Consider the following 20,622-nt stretch of genomic DNA (forward strand, 5'->3'; position numbering starts at 1 on the left):
TACCTTTCATTTCTCTACATTAAATTTCATCCAACAAGTATCTGTCCAGTCACTAAATTAAATTAAGATCCTGCTCTAGCCTCTGTTCTGCTAGTTCAGTATCTGCTACACCACCCACCTTCGTGTCATCCGCAAATTTAACCAGTTTACTGTATGTATGGGTGTCAGTATCATTAATATAATTCAAGAACAATAGTGGTCCTAAAATTGAACCCTGCAGCATCCCGCCATAAACGCAGGCCCACTGTGACATTGTGCCTCTAATAACTACAGACTGCTGTTAACCAGTTCTTTTATTTAGTAACCCATGCTAAACAAATCTGGTGCTTGTCTGGTGACAGAGACTTATGTAATAAGTCGGGCCATTTAACCTTCTAGCAGCAGTGGTATAGGCAGTAATGGAGGTCACCTCCGCTGCCCTGGAGTGTTTTCCTGCAGCTAACCCACCAGGATCAGCAGCGCACTCCTTAACTAGGACACGCCTGGCTCTTAAAGGGGCCAGGTCTGTTTGGGACGTCATCCAGAGGGTCCCAAAGGCTTTTAAAGGGGCAACGCCTGCTCCTATGATGCTAACCCATCAGGACAGGAGGCAGGAACAGGCAGGTTTCAAAGGGTCTGGAACAGGTGGGCGAGGAAGATAGGGCAGGCAGGGCAGGTGAGAGAGACAAAACACAAGAGACCGCTTAGTATAGCACATAAAAACAATGGCAACAATACTTCACAGGGACTGCTGGGCGAGACCGCCTTTTAAGCTGTGAGGGGCGGTCTCTCCAGAGTGGCTTCAGCTGTTCAGTCTGGGCAGCGTGGTCCCCAGCCCAGGTGTGACAATTACATTGGTTAAACCTGCGATTTCATACACTAATGCTAGCAGAAAACTTTAGCTCTTCATCATAACTTACTTTTGACTAGCCAAGACATTAGTGTTAGCTAAAGAGATGGGACTGACTTGCCAACTTACCTTTCTATGTAGGACTTGAAGTGTCAAATGAAATTCGATGTGGTGGTAGTGTTGCTTATTTTTGTGCTGTAGACCTTGCACACTGCTGATCTTACTAGTGTTGTCTGTTACATAATTTTTGTATCCAAATGTCACTTGGTAGGTTGCCAGGTTTGCGCGCATGCAACAGCAGGTACCAAATGTTTCCCATGTTTCAAAAACAAATTGTAATGTGAACTCTTCAATATCAAAGACAATGCAAATGTTCAACAAAACTAAAGTCACGTCATTTGACTCAAGTCTAAAGTCATGAATATCAAGTCATGTCTTTTTTTGATGTTAGTGAAGCAAGTCTCAGCTCCTCAAATTAGCCGCTGAAGTCATGTGACTTGAGTCCCCATCTCTGGTCGATAGGAGTGTTTTTTTCCTTTCTTTGCATTCGCTCTCTGGCAGGTTGCGCTGGTCGTCTCTTCCGCTGGCAACTCTGCTTCTCTTGGGTTATCTCAGGTTGGGCCACGTGGGGGGATGGGGGCTGGGTGGCAGGGGGTGGTGTTTGTTGCTGTGAAATTTTTGCTTGTTCCATTCTTCGTTTAATAGCTCTAAAAGCAAATAAGGCAGGTATGTCCTGTAAAGTTTACTTCGATCTGTGGTTAGTGTGGGACAATGCACACTCCTTGGGTTTTTAGCTTATACTGTATATGTTTAAATGTATATGTTAATTCTTTTGCTACATCCATACATACATGTGCTAGGGGGCAAAATACGAATAACTTCATAGCTCTAAACCTAAACATGCACATTTATGAATGGACTCTTTGGCAAGATATTCATATGTATCTATAGGAGTTCCTGAAAATCCCCCATTGTCTCCCATCGACCACCGATTAAAACACACTTTGTTAGATGTGCTTGTTGTATTTAGTTTCATAATGAATAGCCATTAAATTTCCTCCAAGGCACAATGAATGGACAGAGTTACTCTCTGTACTCTTAGTAATAAAAAATAATGTATGTAAATATATAATCTGAGAACCGAAAAACTGTACCCTTCTGTCTCCCACAGTCCACTGTTCAAAGCATATTGTACTACATTAGTCTTATTTAGTTATGAAGTTAATTAATGTATTTGTATATTGCCCCATTGAATACTGTATGTATACAATATAATAATTAATAACCATTACATACAAACGAACATGAAAATCCAAGGGTTGTGCATTGCTCCGTAGACTTATCAATGCACAGTTTACTAGATGTGACTATGTTGTTTAGTTTTAGAGCTATTTATCCATTAGTTTATTGCCCGCTTGCATTTAATATGGATAAAATTATTAACCATTTTAGACAAACTTATATGAAAATGCAATGGGTGCGCATTGTCCCTCAGAGTCCAATGAGCGAAGCATACTTGACAGGATATAACTGTGTCATTTTGTTTTTGTTTTCATGTGTTTCCCCAATTACATGTAATATGGATACAATAATGGATGTATTAATTAATAACTATTACAGCCAAAAATAACCTGAAGATCCAGGGGGTGTGTATTGTTCCTTAAATTCCACTGTTCAATGCACACTTTACTAGTTATGCCTATCTTGTTTAGTTTTAGATCTATTAGCCCATTAGTGTATTGCACCATTGCACATTAAACGGATACAATATAATAATCAATAACTAGTACACACAAATATAACTCCAAAGGGTGTGCATTGTTCCCTAGAGTCAACTAAACGAAGCACAATTCATTAGATGTGCCTGTCTTGTCTTGAATTGTCCAATTGGAAATTATCCGGATACATGCAAACATTGAAAAATAAATTAAAATTTGCATGTAAGGCAATCTAGAAAGTCAAGGGGTGTGCAACAGGTGCCATGAAACCAAAATGTTAAAAAAACACCTAATTACAGCTGAAATGACCTATTTTCTTAGCTATTATTGAGATTTTGAAATGGCTCAAAAAACAAAAATAATTGATGTGCGTCATTGTCTGAGTATCACAATTCTGTCATTAAAAACGTCCTACCTGACTTCTGTTAAAAGTTATTAATGCCGGAAAACTGATAAACGAGTTTGAGGCTAACTTGACTGCGGCCTTTCATGTTCTGTCTTGCGTGTTTTCATACTTTGTGGCCTTTCATCCCCCTTTTTGCGGCTGTTCTCCATGTGGGTATCTTCAGTCCTTCCATTCTGCTCCACCCCTCCGATAAATTCGAGGTGTGAGATTTTAAAGTCCATGGTCCATAAATATTGATTATTGGGAATTTGGCACTTGAACAATGGCCTGGGTCATCCAACTGGAGTCCTGGTCGGAGGTGTGCTTATTGGATTTATGATTGTAATGAGGCAACTTTAGGGGTGACTTTAATTTAAAATATTTGATTTTAGATACGTGCAGGTACATAACAATCCACAATCAGATTCAAATTAAAAATCAAAAATAATTGTTGCATTATTTTTAGTATGACATTGCAATTCAAATTACATCTTACATGCTGATTATTCACATCGATGCATAGTACATGTGTATATGTAACACATCATCAGATATTGACACCTTTAGATATGTTTTACAGAAGTTCTATTTCAAATTCCAAACAGCAATCTTACTGTATGGCTGTGAGACATGGACGCTAGCCAGTGAGCTGAGACAAAAACTGAACTCCTTCGGTACTGTGTCTCTTCAGAGAATCCTTGGGTACCACTGGTTTGACTTTCTGTTGAATGAACAGTTTCTAGAAGAGTCCCGAATGAGGCACATTACCTGCATTGTGAGGGAGCGTCTGTTACGGCACTATTGTATGGCGCAATTCCCTGAGGGTGATCCAGCTCTCAGGATCCTCACTGCTGGGGACTCAAGTGGCTGGAACAGGCCAAGGGGACGCCCACGTAACACCTGGCTGCGGCAGATGGATGGCCATTTCCGGCAGGTGGGACTGGACCGTGTGGCTGCTTGGGGGATCGCTGGCCGGGATCCCAAGGAGTTTCACCGTATAGTGGGTGTGGCAACACGCTGCATCAGCGCATGTTCCCCAACCTGACCTGACCTGTTGTTTTAGCCCCTTTTAAATCAACTGGCAGGTACTGATTGTTAAAAATGAAAACAAAATGGAAACAAAAGAGAACATACAGATGTTAACATTTAGATATTTGTTAACACTTTACATTTACTGCACCTTCATAATGGTTTTATATTGAATTCATAAAACGTTCAGTGCACCTTCATAATGTATTCATTAAGTGTCATAAAACATACATAAACAACATGCATCATACATAAAGCAGCATGCAAGTATACCTTAACATCCTAACATCCCTTAAAGGCTGTAATATACATTAATAACAAACATTATATAATAATAACAAATATTATAATCGTATAATCATCTAATATTTCCTAGTAATGTATATTAAACCTGGTAAGGGATATTAGGATGTTAAGGTATACTTGCATGCTGCTTGAATGAATGCATTGTGAAGGTGCACTGAATGTTTTATGAATGCATAATGAATGCATTATGAAGGTGCACTTAATGGAAAGCGTTTCCAGATATTTATACTGACAAATAGTAAATACTTATACAGAACATACAGAGGCAAAGTATAAAATATATATTTCTCTCTTTGAGGGATTGGTTTCTTAAAACAACAGCACTCTTTGTTTCACTCATCAGTTCCTGTGAATCCCTGCCTAGACTAGGCAAGCAGGATACAAGCCTGCACTACACAGGATCTTTAAACAATCCCCAGTTTTTATTCCTAGGATTCTAAATCTCTGAGCCATAAAACTCAGAATGTTGGCCTTCCTTTGCCTTGTAATCTGAATTTCTGTGTGTTTGTGTGTGTGTGTGTGAATTATGTTTGTATTACAATGTGGGGACCAAGTGTTCCCCACAATGAACTAAAAACATATTATTTTGACACTGTGGGGACCATTTTTAAGGTCCCCACAAAGATCTGTAAATGTAGTTAAAAAAAAAAGCTAAAAATACCAAAAGTCTCATATTTTGTTTGGTTAATTATGGTTAAGGTTAGGGCTGGATAGGGGTTAAGGTCATCATGCTGGGATTAGAGTTTTCCCCATAGAAATGAACGGAGAGTCCCTACAAAGATAATTACAAATTCTGTGTGGGTGTGTCTGTGTTTGCATGTGTCCATGTGTAGTCATACATACAGTATGTTGATTAGAACAGTTTTTTAACAGTTGTGCATCTATAAAAAGCCAGTCTGATGTTTATCAAGGTACTGTTTTTCTTGTTTGTTTGCCATGCTCATATGACTTCTCACTTAAAAAGTGCATATAAACATACACACAGACTACAGAAAGCTTGTCGTACCTCAGTGTCAATTCAGAAGGGCATCAATACAGAAGGGCATCAATATGCTTTGAATGAAAGAGTGTATTGAATTCACAAGAACACAATTAGTTTCAATGCTAAAAGTGTTGAAAACTTTGTCATTTTTGTGACTGTGATTTGTTATGCCTTCTTCATGCTTTCCTTACTCATCATTTTCTTTTTTACTCATTCCACTTTTTACCCTCTTCTCGCACACAGGCATTCCACCCAGCAGCAGACCAACATAGTCATCACCAGGACAAGTCTACTCATCAAACAGCTCTCTGACATCATCAATGGCTCCTCACGGGTAGAAACCCATTTTTCTAATTCTGTTTGGCTTTTGAATTCTAATAACTTGTTGGAATGTGTTCGCATTGCCATAAAAATAAATAAAATAAAAAGTTAAATGCATTAATGCAGCACATTGTGATTTATACAACAAAAATACATAACTAACATGAGGAAAAACTAAATAAATACAAGACCCATTTTAGAGTCAGAAATATATCAGTGCACATTAAATGCTACCCCAATGAGAACATACTTAATTCACCCCTACATTTCAAGTCCAAATCAGGAAAATAGCCTCTTTAAAGTGAAATGGGTTTTAATTGCTCAGATCCTTATAGCGAGATATCTTGTATCATATTTAAGCTATTCTTTTCTGAAAGCTTTCTACTAGAATGCAGAATTGTAATTTTGGCAGATTATGGCATGAGCCGAGCAAAGTTTTATTTCTCACTGAGAACCATAACTAAAAAGTAACACAAATTTGTGATAATATTGTCTGTCAGGGTCAGCCCCGGTTGTTCCACTCTGTGTCCCTTCCCCATATGGCCAGCAGGTGTTGCTGATCATCCCGTCCCTCGTGTTGTCAGTCTTTGTGTTTTCTCCGGCTCCCTGTCGGCTACATGGCTCAACTCGAGCATGCGGTTGTTTGTCAGTCCCTCTGTCGTGTTAGTTCCTGTGTCTGGTGATTTTTGTATTCTGTTTTGATTTCTTGTTTTGAGCCTTAGTTATGTTTTATTGGTTTTGTTACTCCCAGTGTTAGATTCTGTTCTTTCCTGTTTTCTTGGTTAGTTCTTAGTTCCCCTGTTTAGTTCCCTTGACTTAATTAGTTTCACCTGTGACCTGTTTTCCCAACCCTTGTTAATCTCACCTGCCCCTTGTTAGTATTGTTACCCCTCTGTATTTAAGTCCCTGCCTCTGTTTAGCTCACTATTGGTTTGTTGGATGTTCTGTTGATTGCGATTGTTGTTAAATGTATGGTCTGCTTACAAGCCCTATTTGTAATTAGTCTTGTTTATCACCATTTACTTTTGACCCCTTGTGGTCCTTTGTGTTGATAGTGTTTTCTGGTGTTTTTTAGTTCAGTTAATAAACCCCGTTTATCCATTGAGCTGCAAATGGGTCCACCATTTCTGCCTGCACCATGCCTTGTTCTCGTGCCCAAACCGCTTCATTTCGTGACAAATTTCTATATATCTTATTACCTAAACATCCATATATATCAAGATATCTCTGTACATTTGTTCTACCACAGTTCTGACATGATTCTTCTCAGCATTTACTTTTGTTCACAGCAAGACCGACTGCGTCTGACAAGACTTAAGAAGGAACTCTCTGATTCTGTGCAGTGCTATGGTGATCTCCAAAAGGTAGGGTCCATTATACAATTTATTCATTACCCCAGTCTGTATTATAGACATCAAACATATGAGAAACATGTAAGCCTTTTCATATTTGATGTGACACAATTTTTATTAACTTCACTTTTTAAATCTAATTAAAAACAGATAATGATGTATTTCAATTTCGGTTTAAGTCCCGTATGAAAAAGTCTTTTTAATAACTCATTCATAGCTGCTCTCCAATTAAAACATATGTTCGTTTGACAGAAAATTGCAGATCGCTCCAGGGCCTTGCTTCCCACAACCCACAAAGACAAGAAAAAGGTAATATATAAATAAATAATGTAACATAATGCAAATGGAGTGCCCAGGACGTCCTCCAAATGTTCGCATGAACATCTCTTAGACATTTTTGTTGTGGAGCCCTTTAAACATCATTAAGATGTTCTTATGGGATGCTCGTGGAACATTCAGTGAACATTCAAGGATTTTTATTTATATAAGTGCAGGCTAATATTCTCTGTTCAGCAGATTAAATGCAACATACCATATTTTTCTGTAACAAATCATAAAGTAGTAATTATACAATATAATTACAGTTATCAGTTATGACAAATGGTAACATAAGTTTCATTATTAATTACTTATTGCATTAATATATGATTTGCATAATGTTGATTAATGATAGAAAAGCATAATATTAATTTTTCTTCCACAAAACAAATATGGCTGAAAATAAAGTTAACGGAAATGTCTCGTGAATTTTTTAAAAGGAAAATCTGCTACTTTTACCACACTTTTGCTTTATGACTTACTTTTACTTTTCACAAACAACTTGGACATTAATTGAGCAGTACTTCTTTCGATTACGAAAAAGTTCCCTATTCTCACCACCGTGGTTGGTAATCAAAATAAGCATGGAAGACGCATAAAGTATGTAGGTTAAACTTCATGCATAATTCCATATAAAACTACACTGCCACACCAAAACAGTGGAGGATTAAAAAAAAAAGTTGTTTTGTTAGTTACTGGGGGGGATCAATCGTGATCAAAATGGGACACAGCCTGGCATTTTGCTTACATGATCCATGCCACGTTCCTGATTCTTGTTAAATCCGGCCAGCAGATCAATCTTTGTTTTCCACAGAATAAAAACTGATGCAACATTACCCCACTAATAAGTGTGGGCAAGTGTCACCACTGGCACCGGTGATGTTAGACAAAAGTATATTGGTTAGCTATCAAATTTTCCAATGCAGAAACATGGAAACACAGGCAAAAGTGTATTAATTGATTCAATGAATGAATTATTTTTGTACCCAAATTACAATCTGTTCAATTTTTGCTCCACTGCATCTCTTTCTGCACTTCTGTACAACTTCCATGGTAGCACCGGATCCACATCAATCATCTGATAGCTCCCTGTAGCACAAAAATGCAAAGCTACTAGGAACTGGAGAAGTGGAGGTACAGCAGAGTTCCTCTCTCTTCCATGCATGATAGCTGGTTCAGCTTTCCCACTGAAGTATATGACACTCTTTTGTAAAACTTTACCACTGGGAAAACTCACTATTGCTTTAAAAAAAAAATTCAATTAGATTTAACCTGTCTCATTTTCCTGCATGGAACTCCAATCCCATCCAGCAAAGAAATGTAGCCATGTTGCCGATAAATCTGAAACAGACCTAACGTAAATGTTTAAATATGACTCCTAATCCATATTTATGATAGGTTTAAATTCACTGGTGCAACAGACTTCAATTTAATCTGTGGTAGTTTTAAGTGGAAATTAGTCTTATTAGATTATAAAAGTTTTAGATTTAACCAAGATTAGCTGTAAACTAAATTTAAACTAAGTTTAAAGTTTAGTGCAACAGTGTTTAAGTAGTTAAATCATGATTTAATCCAGTTGCACCAACATGCACCAATCCAGTTGTGGGTTGCACCATCATGGTTTACTCATCCACTGAGTAGCCACCTATTCCCACCGCAATAGTGATGAGTGCCATGAACCTGTTGTGCTACATAGCTTTAAAGTAAGGTGGAGCTTGTGATAGGGCATCAAACTTGTCTTTTTCCGGGCTATTTGTTTCTTCCTGTTCTGAGGAGCTGCAGGTTATGGGTGGCCAAGAGGTCCATCAAAATGGAGAGTCAGTAGCCCCCACGTTACAAGGTGGTTGGATGAAAATCCTTGTCATTCAGTGAAACTTGAACGGATTGCCACATGTGGTTTATTTTGTTGAACAAGCTTAGCGCTACATATTGAATACTGTGAACTGTGTGAATGTCGATCACTGGAAAATTATGGACATACGAATGCTGAGATCAACATATTGTGTGCAATGAGTGTTATGATATTCATGTAAAGAAATGACAAGTGCATAGTTCCCCTAGCAGCCTAATTAGAATGCTAATAAATGTTATTAATATTTTTAAGTGACTTTATGACAAGATAATATTTTGTTTAATACTTTTTTATTACTATATGTAATTTTTTTTATTTTTACACTTTGGTCTTTTTTTTTTTTTTTTGAAAGTCTGGAGACTGACCCATCTGGGGACCCTGACTAACAGGCGGACCAACAGGATAATTACCTATCATGTAGCGTTAGCTAACCTTCCTTAACTTACAACAACAACAAATTCATTTTTGTATAGCGCATTATCACAACATTACATTGTCTCAAAGCGCTTTACAGCATCCCCACCCAAAGCCCCCAGTGAGTAAATCATAGGCGACAGTGGCAAGGAAAAACTCCCAAGAAGGAAGAAATCTTGGGAGGGACCAGACTCAAAGGGGGAAGCTCATCCTCCAGGGGCCGACAGGGAGTCGAATTGGAGAGATGGCTAAGTGCCGAGTCATACTGTCCAAATCATAAAATTTGAGACACAACTGGGGAGCAGGAGGGAGATGTTTTTGGGTCTGGTGGACCTAATTTTCTTCTTGATAATACCCCATAGATTCTCAATGGGGTTTAGGTCTGGCGAGTTGGCTGGCCAGTCAAGCACTGTGATGGCATGGCCATCAAAGCAGGTTTTTGTGCTTCTGGTGGTATGGACAAGGGCCAGGTCCTGCTGGAAGATGAAATCTGCAACTCCATACAGATCCTCAGCAGAAGGAATCATGAAGTCCTCTAAAACATTCTGGTAGACTATCAACTTTTCCATGACATTCTAATTTTTTGTAAAGGGTCTGTATATACAACTGTGTATCATCTGCATAACAATGAAACCCAACACCATGATTTCTAATAATGTTACCAAGAGGTAGCATGCATAGGGTAAACAGTAGCGGGCCCAGGACTGATCCCTGTGGGACACCATATTTAACTTTGGTGGTTTTGGATGATTCATTGTTCGCATGGGCATACTCATAGCGATCAGTTAAATATGAGCGGAACCAAGTATCACTGGTAATGCTACTAGTGAAGAAAGAGATATATATGCCTATAATCACTTTCTTTCTATATTACAAAGTAACATTACAGTGCCCATTGCTTATATTGTGTTCACTTGTGCTCTTTATAATGCCTCATTAATGCCTCAGTGGTGAAAAAAGTGCTCCTACCAAGTTTTCCTACTAAAGTACATTTATTTACCAAGTAAATGTGGAGATATCCCAGCAAAAACTCAATTAAAAATTTAAGTTATCTAATAAAATACTACACAAGTAAAAGTAAAAAAAATACTTGCTTTTAACCTTGGTTCAAAAATAAAATGTCCTACACATTGAAATCTATTGGTCTTACAAAAAGCAACCTATCCATTTTACATTCGCTGAAGACAGGTGTAAATGTTACCATTGTAAGTTGCTGTGAATCACAATAAGGGATGCTGAGTCGCAAGTGGATAAATAGATTTTTTTTTTCAGAAAAAGTGATGAAACTCGTCAAGCTTGGCAGCCCAGTTGATATGAATGAAACACTTCATGGGTCGGTACTTTTAGACATCTTATATGTGGTGAATGAGCTGATTGAAACCCTGCCCTCCACTACGGAATTACCATTATTTCAATAGTTCAATAGCTGCTGACTTTGAATACTACACCACATCACATACACATGCATCACATCACATAGCCAAGTGATGCACTAAGTTGATTAATTCACGAAGCCAGACATGTTAAAAAACATATAATTTTCAAATGTCTTTATGCTCCAAAGTAAAACTTCCAAAATCCTATTTTAAAGATTCATGAGCAGCTCCTGTGCACAGTGATCCATGACCATTTTTTTTGGACCCAAATCAGAATCCAAATTGTTAATTAAGCAAATGTTCAGAATGTACAGGGATAGAACCAGAACACTAGAATCATGATCACAATGTATAGGGACCACTGCATCAAGAATCCCTTACACTGTTCTGGCTGCCCATCAAAGTCTTCAGGAATAGCAATAATAGTGTTAGGGTTTGCTGAGCCAGGGGGGAGAGTGGGAGAGGAGACCAGTGGAGGTGCATGGTGCACTGCTGGATTAGCTGGTGCAAATCTTGACAGATTAGAAATGTTCACGAGTGAAACAAAGAAACTACATTATCTAGCCTAAGGTGTCCTCCTAGTGAAGCGCCACTGGACCTACTGTACTCTGTAATCAAAGAATAAGATGTGTAGGTGATATTCATGTTGATGTAAAACTATGGGTGTTTTTCCGCCGCACCAGGTACCAAACTTTTGGTACTTTAAGAAAGTATTGAAAGTGCTGTCCCAAAAGTACCGTACTTGGTGCGGTGGGAAATTGCACTATGTCTATCAAAGTGTGCCAACTTAGCCATTTCAAAGTCTTTCCTGAGGTCAACCCAGTAACTGAAGAATCCATTTTTATATGCTACTGTATTTTTTCCCACACCTTGTTTAAATTTAAACTAATTAACTAATTGATTGATTAATTTCCCTGGTAGTTAAATCGCTGCGGAATCGCTATGGTAAGGAGACTCATAATACTCACAATGAACTGTTGAGAGAAACCATGATTGCTCTTTGAGGCCTTCCCCAGGATTGGGGCTGTCCACAGAGGCACAGATGGAGTTTTCTGCAGATGTCTAGCGGAGGAAGGGGTTCAGTAGATGTGAACTTGGTATAACAGACTATAACAGAAAGGCTTCAGAAGAGAGATATGGAAGGCAAGTGATATTAAGTAACTAGGGTGCAGCTGAAGATGATAAATTCAGGGATTATGTAATGCAGGACATTGAAAGGACCAGTATACTGGACTTCAGTTTTTTTTTTTGGAAGAGAAACGAAGCTTGATGTCCCATTTGATGAGATAAATAAAATGGAATATTAATATACTGTTATCTGGTGGGGGTGGCATGGTGGCCTCACACTTCTTTGACTAGGGTTTGAATCTCTGCCATGGCTCCATGTGTGTGGAGTTTGCATATTATCCTCATGCTGTTTCCTCTGGGTACTCTTTTTCCCCCACTACAACCCACAGTTCAAAAAACAGGCTGAGATTAATTTGAGTTACCAAATTTCTCATAGATGTGCATGTGTGAGTAGCTGTTTGGATAAACTCTGGACATCCCGTGACCCTGAATAGGGTAAGCGGTTACAGAAAAAGGATATTGTCTGCCATTGATGCCCACAAGAAATTCTGGAATGCTGGTGACTCTTGGGGGCCATAGCCATGGGAGGTGTGTATCCACTAGGTGAGAATAAATCAGGGTTCATTTACCCCAATGAACTGAGTTCCAGCTCTTCCATGATTCAGATCTTGCTTTTTGTCACCTGTCAACACTTCCATTCCAGTTACCTCTAGATCCATGGCACAGTTTCCACCTGTGTCCATTCACCTGCCAGCTCCACAGGCTTGTTTCTGATACGCCGTGTAATATATGCTCATACAATCACTGGCCACTTTATTAGGTTCACCTGCTCAACTGCTTATTGAAGCCAGTATCTATTCAACCAATCATATGTCAAGAGCATAATGTATAAAATCATTCAGATACAGTTCAGGAGCTTCAGTTAATGTCCACATCAAACACAGAATGTGGAACAAAGGTGATTTAAGTGACCTTGAATGTGGCATATTTGTGCCAGACGGGCTGGTATGAGTATTTCAGAAGCTGATGTACTGGGATTTTCATGCACAACCATTTCGTGAGTTTTAGACAGAACATTAAGAAGAGTTGACAGACTGAATATAGCTGACAGAAAGACAACAGTAACTTAAATAAGCAATTCGTTATAACCAAAGTATGCAAAGAAGCATCTCCGAAAGCACAAGATGTCTAACCTTGAAGCAGATGGGCTACAACTGCAGAAGACCACACTGGGTGCTACAACTATGAACTAAATACAGGAAACTGAGGCTACAGTAGGCACGGGCTCACCAAGATTGGAAAAACGTTTTGTGGTCAGATTAGTTTCAATTTCAGCTGCAACATTCAGATGGTAGGGTCAGAAATTGATGTAAACAACATCAAAATATGGATCCATCTAGCCTTCTATCAAAAATTCAGGCTACTGCTGGTGGTGTAATGGTGTGGGGGATATTTTCTTGGCACAGTTTGGTCCCCTTAATACCTACTGAGCACCATTTAAATGCCGTAGCCTAGCTGAGTACTGTTGCTGACCATGTCCATTGCTTTATGACCACAGTGTAACCAGCCTCTAATGGCTATTTCCACCAGGATAACATGCTGTCATACAAAGGTTCCATCATCTCAGACTGGTCTCTTGGAGATGACATTGAATTCACTGTACACATATGCTCTCCACAGTAACCAGATCAATGCAATAGAGCACCTGTGGGATGCGTTGGAACGGAAGATGCTGTCATGTCAACATGGACCAAAATGTCTTGCCACTTGCAGTCTACCAGTCAGGAAGTTCAAAACCCAGTCACAAAGGGAGGAGCTCAGTCCCAGGTCCTTGAGCTTGGTGACCAGCCTAGGGGGAAATAGGGTGTTGAATGCTGAACTGTAATATTTGCAATAAACAACAGCCTCACATATTTTCCCCTCCTGATATCCCAGGATGGAGTGAAGGACAGCACCTGTTGAGCTGGTAGGCAAACTAAAGAGGATCTAAAGAACTGGGCAGAGATGCACAAATATCTATGATAATCTTCTCAAAGCACTTTATCATCCGGTAAGCGCAACAGGCTGGTAGTCATTTTGGCAGGCTACATAAGAGTTTTTACTTGCCACTGTCACCTCTGGCTTGCTTACTGGGGGATTTGGACAGGGATGATGTAAAATAAACTATACAAATGACATTGAATTGAACAGAATACAGGAACAATTGTGGTTCTCTTGAGGCATGATGGGATGACAGACTCTGTCAGAGATTAATTGAAGCTGGAGGTGAAAACTGGGGTTAGCTGATCTGCTCAGAACTTTAGGACTTGCCCTTTTTACCTGATTTTTGGCTACATTTAAACTATGGTTAGCTGTAATGACTTCTGCCTGCCCTGACCACGTACTATTGTTTATAAACTTGTTCACCCTTACTTCCAAGTGTGGTCTAGCCTTGAATACAACTTTTACTGTGCCTAGCCCTAACAATAATGTATTGTTTATTAGGAGGCATATCTGGAGGACTTGTTTGATTGAGCGTTCTGTATCTCTTCCGCAATTTCCCATTATATGTGAGCCGCAATAGAGGACAGGGGAAGGATGGTCTCTTGGTTCAGATCCCTTCTGGGAAGCTACTGAATTGAAGTTACAGATAAACAGTCTATAAAAAGCGTTGCCTTCACTGAAATGTGTTAGGCTCAGGTCAGTCACAAAATTGCTCTAACCTTATAAACATCCATCTTCACCTCTTGCAGTAAGAAATTCTGGATTTATGAAACTAACATTTTTCAGCTTTGGCATACAGTATATGCTCTTTCAAATGTTGTAAAACACACATGTGTATAAGGCTCAGGGAATACATCTGCGTTTCATCTGTGTAGAGAATAATGAATCAGGTAATGAGGTGTGAATTGGTGAAAGGGGCAGACATAGTAGTTTCTCTTCTGCAATACACATCTGAACATATCTCTCAGTCTCTGTGACATTTCCTTGGCTGGCCAGTTTGGCTTGAAGCATTGCATTCCAATCCCTCCAGTGCATGGTCAATAGTGCTGGAATACTAAACCCTCTCCCAGCAGCTAGGGTTCAGAAATCGAAGGCATAATCAGTAGCAGAACATCTTTCCTGCTGCTTTTAACATAATTGATCCCCATTGGGTAGTCAAACACACTTTTCAAGTAGGAGCAGGATTCCAAGGACAATTTATTATAGTATTAAAAGGAGGATTTTGTTGGCATCAGTGATGCTTGGGGTTATTCTCCATGTATGGGGATCTCTGCATCAAGAATCCCTTACACTGGTCTGGGTTCTTGTCGTAGTCTTTGGGAAAAACAATAATGGTGTCGGAGACATGGTGCAATAATGTATTCAAAAGTAAAGCTTGATAGATTGAACATTGTCTTCAGGTAACAAAGAAGACGATCTCCTCTAAAGTTCCCTGCTGGTGAGACAGGATGGCATGACTCTTTGCTGGAACTACTACACTTCAGAGTACTACACTACAGAATTGAGAAATCAGGTACAGGGTGAGGAATGAGGAATGTTTGGTAAAGAGCCAAACTCACAATACCCACCAATAAGGCTACACGATTAATAGTTTTTGAATCACAATCTTGATTCATACCCCTATGCAATGTCATTCTAAGCTGAATAATTATTTTGAGTCATACTGTACCCCTCTACAATACCATTGTTACATGACATGGGTTCTTCCGTGTTTGTATTAGCGGGGAGATCTGTCACACAGGTCTACGTTTTTCAAATGACAGGACTGTTGTCACACCACGTAACAGGAAGAGGGGCAGCAAAACAGGCACTATAATAAAGAGCAGACAAGGTTTAAGTTTATGTTTAACATTTCTCATTGGAAATGCTGGTGCAGATTAACATAATGATGCTACATCCTTTTCATTCTGTGGAAAGAGGTGCAGAGGTACCGACATATCTAATTTTTCATACTGTCCAGACATTAAATCGCAGTATTTTCAAAAGCAACACTATTCCGGCATATTTTTCGGGGATCCTGGCTAATTTTGTCACAAGGATTATAAAAGGCCACATCCTATATTACCTTAATATCACCCAAACTTAGTAAGAATTTTAAAAGCCTTGAACCTAAAAAGTTTATCCATTTCACTATACTGCTTATATTTGTGTTTGTTGCAATCTGCTCTCTGCTGGTCTGGTGGAATATCCAGCTGTATGCATGCACCAACCACCACCATTGGATGTTATATCATATAAGAATAATATTTTTTAAGTTGATCAAAGATATTACTGTTTATTTTTAATTCTATGAAGATTAGAAGGTTTTAATATTTTCTATGTTTTGGTATTTGCATTTTTATTTCAGGTTTATTTTAGTTTTTTTATTTTATTTTTTTAGAATATTGTGAAATAGGTGGTTCATATCATTTGATAAAATTATAAAGGAAAAATCACCTTAGTTGCAGGTGTCATTTAAAAGTTGATAAATTACCAATTTATTTATAAATTGTTGATATGCTGTCTTATTTGAATGATATGTTTAGTTCTGGGATAAAACACAGGGTATTTTAATATTTGGATGTAAATGTTTTTTCTTTAAATTTCTGTATTGGTAAACACTGATTTTTCTGGATCTTAAACTTTTCATTTGTTTCATATTTCATTAATTCAAAGTTTAATTTTTGAATTAAATACAAACTATATTTTCAGCTGCACTGTGCATATTCTGTTGCACTATATATATATATATATATATATATATATATATATATATATATATATATATATATATATATATATATATATATATATATATACAGCATGAGCAGACTGTATGCACTGTAGAGCAGGAGTACCTAATTCAGTGCCACTGACTGTATGCATGTATGTATATGTTTGAGTGTAGGACAACCAGACTCTGTTTGACGAGCTGTGTGACAAGAAGCCAGTGTTTGCAGCGGAGGGGACTGCAGAGGGTCCTAAGCAGGCCTTCCTCTCAGAAATCAGTGAGGAAGATGTGGAGCTTCTCCATCAGAGAGAGGAGACACTTATGCAAATTGAGGTATGTTCCATTATTCCATATCCCACTCATATGCCTTATTATGAAACAATATAAATCCTGAATATCATAGCAAATTAGTACAATAAAGATGATGTTAATTCAGGTTATAGTACTATATAATTTTCCCTTAATTTCTAATAGATAACACTTTGAGAACCTGGTACATACAATGGATGTTTCATTGGGCGGTACTACTTAATGAGTGTAATGTTTGGAATATCTTTGGTAAGTGAAACTTTTGTGGATAAGCATAAGCTCCAGACTCCCCACAACCCTGAATAGAGTAAACACTTATAGAAAATGAACGGAGGGGCTACAAACACATTGAGTTGCATCTCTAAATTTTCCATCGTACAGCAATGTGATCTTGTGACAGTCCCTATGATTCATGGAAATGTAAGTATTATCTTGATGAATCAAAGAATTATGCATATGGGTAAATCACATGATCTCAGTGTTTTCTAATAGATTGGTCCAATCTTCAGTCTCATTTACTGTTCTGCGTATTGGTTGACATATGGTTAAAACCATATTGTAGTGTAAAACGTGTGTCATTTTTTACAAATCATATGACGCTGGGCTTCCATACAGATAGACATTTTTTTAATTATCTGTAAAGAAACATCTTTGATTCTGGAGCTAATGTTCTCTATTTGACCAAATAATGTATAAGTGGGTTTAGCATAATTAGCTACAGCGATTTAGAAAAACACCACTGAAGTTTATTGTGTAACAATGAAAAAGCGAAACTGACATTATTCCGAAGAAATATTTCTCTCTGACCAACTTCCTGCAGTGCCAAACACCTACTTGTGGCTGAGATAAAGAATGTCACTCCAGTCCATCCTGGCTTTAATAGAAACTAGACATGAAACAAGCAAAAGAAGAAAGAAAATAAATGACAAACTGAATATAAAGGGATGACTGAATTGCTACATGGAGAGGTAGAGAACAGCAGAGTTACTGTAGGTGAGGTGAAACTGAAAGAGTTTGTAAAGAAAACAGCTGAACTGGTAGATATAGCATGAACAAATTAGACTCCTTACAAAACATGCTCCATTTTTTCCTTGGTTTCCCTTCCTTTCCTTTTTCATGTGAAATACAAATATGAATGAAACTTGCTTGTCTTACAAAAACAAAGCAAAACATTTGAAATATTTATTTTTATAATGATAAGACTTTTCAAGGTAAACTTTCAAGACTTTTCACAGAGGAGATTGACTAAGAAAGATTTGACTCTATGAGGCCCTCATGTTGGCCTGAGGACACGTGTGTCAAAACAGATTTGATTGTGCCTAAGATTTAACACACCTGGCATATCCTGATATCTGACTTTAGTAGGGCTACATTTTTGTAGCCAGTGACCTTCCTCATTCATTTCCATACTTTCTGCATGCCATTGTTCATGAAGCCTCTGTTGTTCTCCCCATATTTATGTTCCCTTCTTTGATCTTCCTGTTCAGATCCCTATCCATGTCCCTGACCTGCTTGCTGTCACCCATTAGAGAAGTCCTCTATTTCTTATTCTGAAGTGTTTTGGTATTTTTTTTGTGATCAAGAGCTAGCTATTTGGAAAACAACTAACTGTTTTAGGGGGATTCTTGTGTTCATTAAGAAGCTAGTGTAGTGATTAATGTACTCACCCTTCAGTCACCAAAACAAGTCCCAGTCTGCCACCTCCACAGTAGTTCTGCAGAATCTACATTGTTTCTTCTGACCACCCTCTCAAAGATTTGAGTTCTGCGTTTTTTTGTGGCAAATGTACAGTAATGAGAACAATCACGCTGACAGGCTGAGTGGGGCAGTGGTGGCTGCTCTTCCCGGGGAACTAGGTCCCACAAACCTGCAATGCTGTCAATGTGATCGCAGAGGAACTGCTGAGAGTGCACTGGGTTTTTGACTGGTATGTTTTTAATCTAGTCTGTGTATGCCCTGACTAAGCGCATGGTGAGCATGCCGTTTTTAAATTAGCTCTGTGAAACGCTGAATGTAGGGATGAGTTTTTAATCATAGTGGGAGATTTTAATTGCGCTGATAGTGATATAAACATCTATAGTGTCACACTGCATCATATAAAAGACATTCTGAATGAATCAAAATGCAGCAGTCAGGTTGTCACGCTCGATCGCGGGCAGAGCGGCGATCGTGCGGGCGAGCAGGCAGAAACGGGCAGACAAGCCGTAATCAGGGCAAACAAGGGGTTTATTAAGAATAACGGGGCAGGGAACAGAAGACGCCAACTAACATCAATGACAGACCCTGGATTAGTACACAACAGGAACTTAAATACAAGAAACAAGGCAACAGGAAACAAGACACGACTGGGCACGATCAGGAAATCACACGTGGGTAATTAGGGGGCGTGGCACACACGAGGAGCGGACGGAGCGGGCGTCACAGAACCCCCCCCCAAAGGCGCGCTACACCGGGCGCGCCCGGGAGGAGGCGAAGGACGGGACGAGACCGGGAAACCAGAACCTGAAAGACAAGGGCAAAAAAAATCAACGGGGAACAGGGAACAAGACAGACAGGCAAAACTGACAAAGAGGCAGGAGCCAGGACACTACACAAGACAGGAAAAGCCGACAGACAGACCAGGAAGGGAGGAACAGAGGGAACAGGTGGAACAATAGGAGCGGGAGTGACGGGAGGGAACGACGGGAAACCAGGAACAGAGCGGGGCAGAACAAAGGCAGGAGGAGGAACAAGGACAGGCGGGACAGGGACAGGAAAGAAGGGAGAGAAGGAGGAGGAAGGAAGGGGAGCCCGAGGGAGCCCCTGCGGGCGACGGGAGGCAGCCGGAGGGGCCGCAGGCGGCCGGGAGGCCGGAGCCGGAGGGGACCTCGGAGGGGCCGAGGAGGCAGGGCGAGGGACCCGCGGAGGGGCCAGGGAGGAAGCAGGAGGGAGCACCGGGGAAGGGGACGAGGGAGCAGGAGGGGCCCACGGCGAAGGCCCGGAGGAGGGGGGAGCCGCAGCAGGCGGCGACGTCCGGTGGAGGGCCGGAGGTAGGGGCCCCGCAGGCAACCGAGGAGCCGCCGTCGGGGAGCCCGCAGGCGACCGACCAGGCACCGGAGGGGGGAGCGAGGCAGGGTGACGAGGTATCGGAGGGGTACCCGCAGGCGACAGCCGACCCGGAGGGCCAGGACCTGCAGGCGCCAACCGAGCCAGAGCGTAGGCGAGGGAGGGCGAGCCAGGGGGCAGGGCGGGAGGGACCCCAGTCGGACGTCTGTGTCCCCTCCCTCTGCGGGACACAGACATACCGACCCCCGGTCGGGGTCGATGTCGCCGGGGTGAGGGTGAAGGAGTCACAGGAGCGGGGCCAGGGACAGGAGCGGGGCCAGGGACAGGAGCGGGGCCAGGGACAGGAACCGGGTCAGCAGGCGGAGGGGGCGCCTCGGGAGCTGCTGCAGCGCGGTCAGGGGGCGCCTCGGGAGCTGCTGCAGCGCGGTCAGGGGGCGCCTCGGGAGCTGCTGCAGCGCGGTCAGGGGGCGCCTCGGGAGCTGCTGCAGCGCGGTCAGGGGGCGCCGGGTCAGGAACAGGAGCGCGGTCAGGAACAGGAGCTGGCTGCAGTGGGGGCGCCTGCCCGGGAGCTGCAGCAGATGGCTGCAGTGGGGGCACCTGCCCGGGAGCTGCAGCAGGCGGCTGC

General features: G+C 40.6%; 1 protein-coding gene across 5 annotated transcripts in view; it reads left to right on the forward strand.

The window, feature by feature from the left end:
- tsnare1 (T-SNARE Domain Containing 1) overlaps nt 1-20,622 on the forward strand; it is a 199,573-nt gene that overhangs the window by 125,515 nt on the left and 53,436 nt on the right. For all 5 annotated transcript variants that reach the window (XM_049024845.1, XM_049024841.1, XM_049024844.1 and 2 more), the window contains 4 exons: nt 5,493-5,583; nt 6,860-6,934; nt 7,175-7,231; nt 16,821-16,976. In XM_049024845.1, coding sequence (XP_048880802.1) covers nt 5,493-5,583; nt 6,860-6,934; nt 7,175-7,231; nt 16,821-16,976 — 379 coding nt within the window. The remainder of the gene's footprint in view (nt 1-5,492; nt 5,584-6,859; nt 6,935-7,174; nt 7,232-16,820; nt 16,977-20,622) is intronic.

The sequence above is a fragment of the Brienomyrus brachyistius genome, chromosome 9 (genome assembly GCF_023856365.1).
Source record: "Brienomyrus brachyistius isolate T26 chromosome 9, BBRACH_0.4, whole genome shotgun sequence".
Classification (NCBI taxonomy): Eukaryota; Metazoa; Chordata; class Actinopteri; order Osteoglossiformes; family Mormyridae; genus Brienomyrus; species Brienomyrus brachyistius.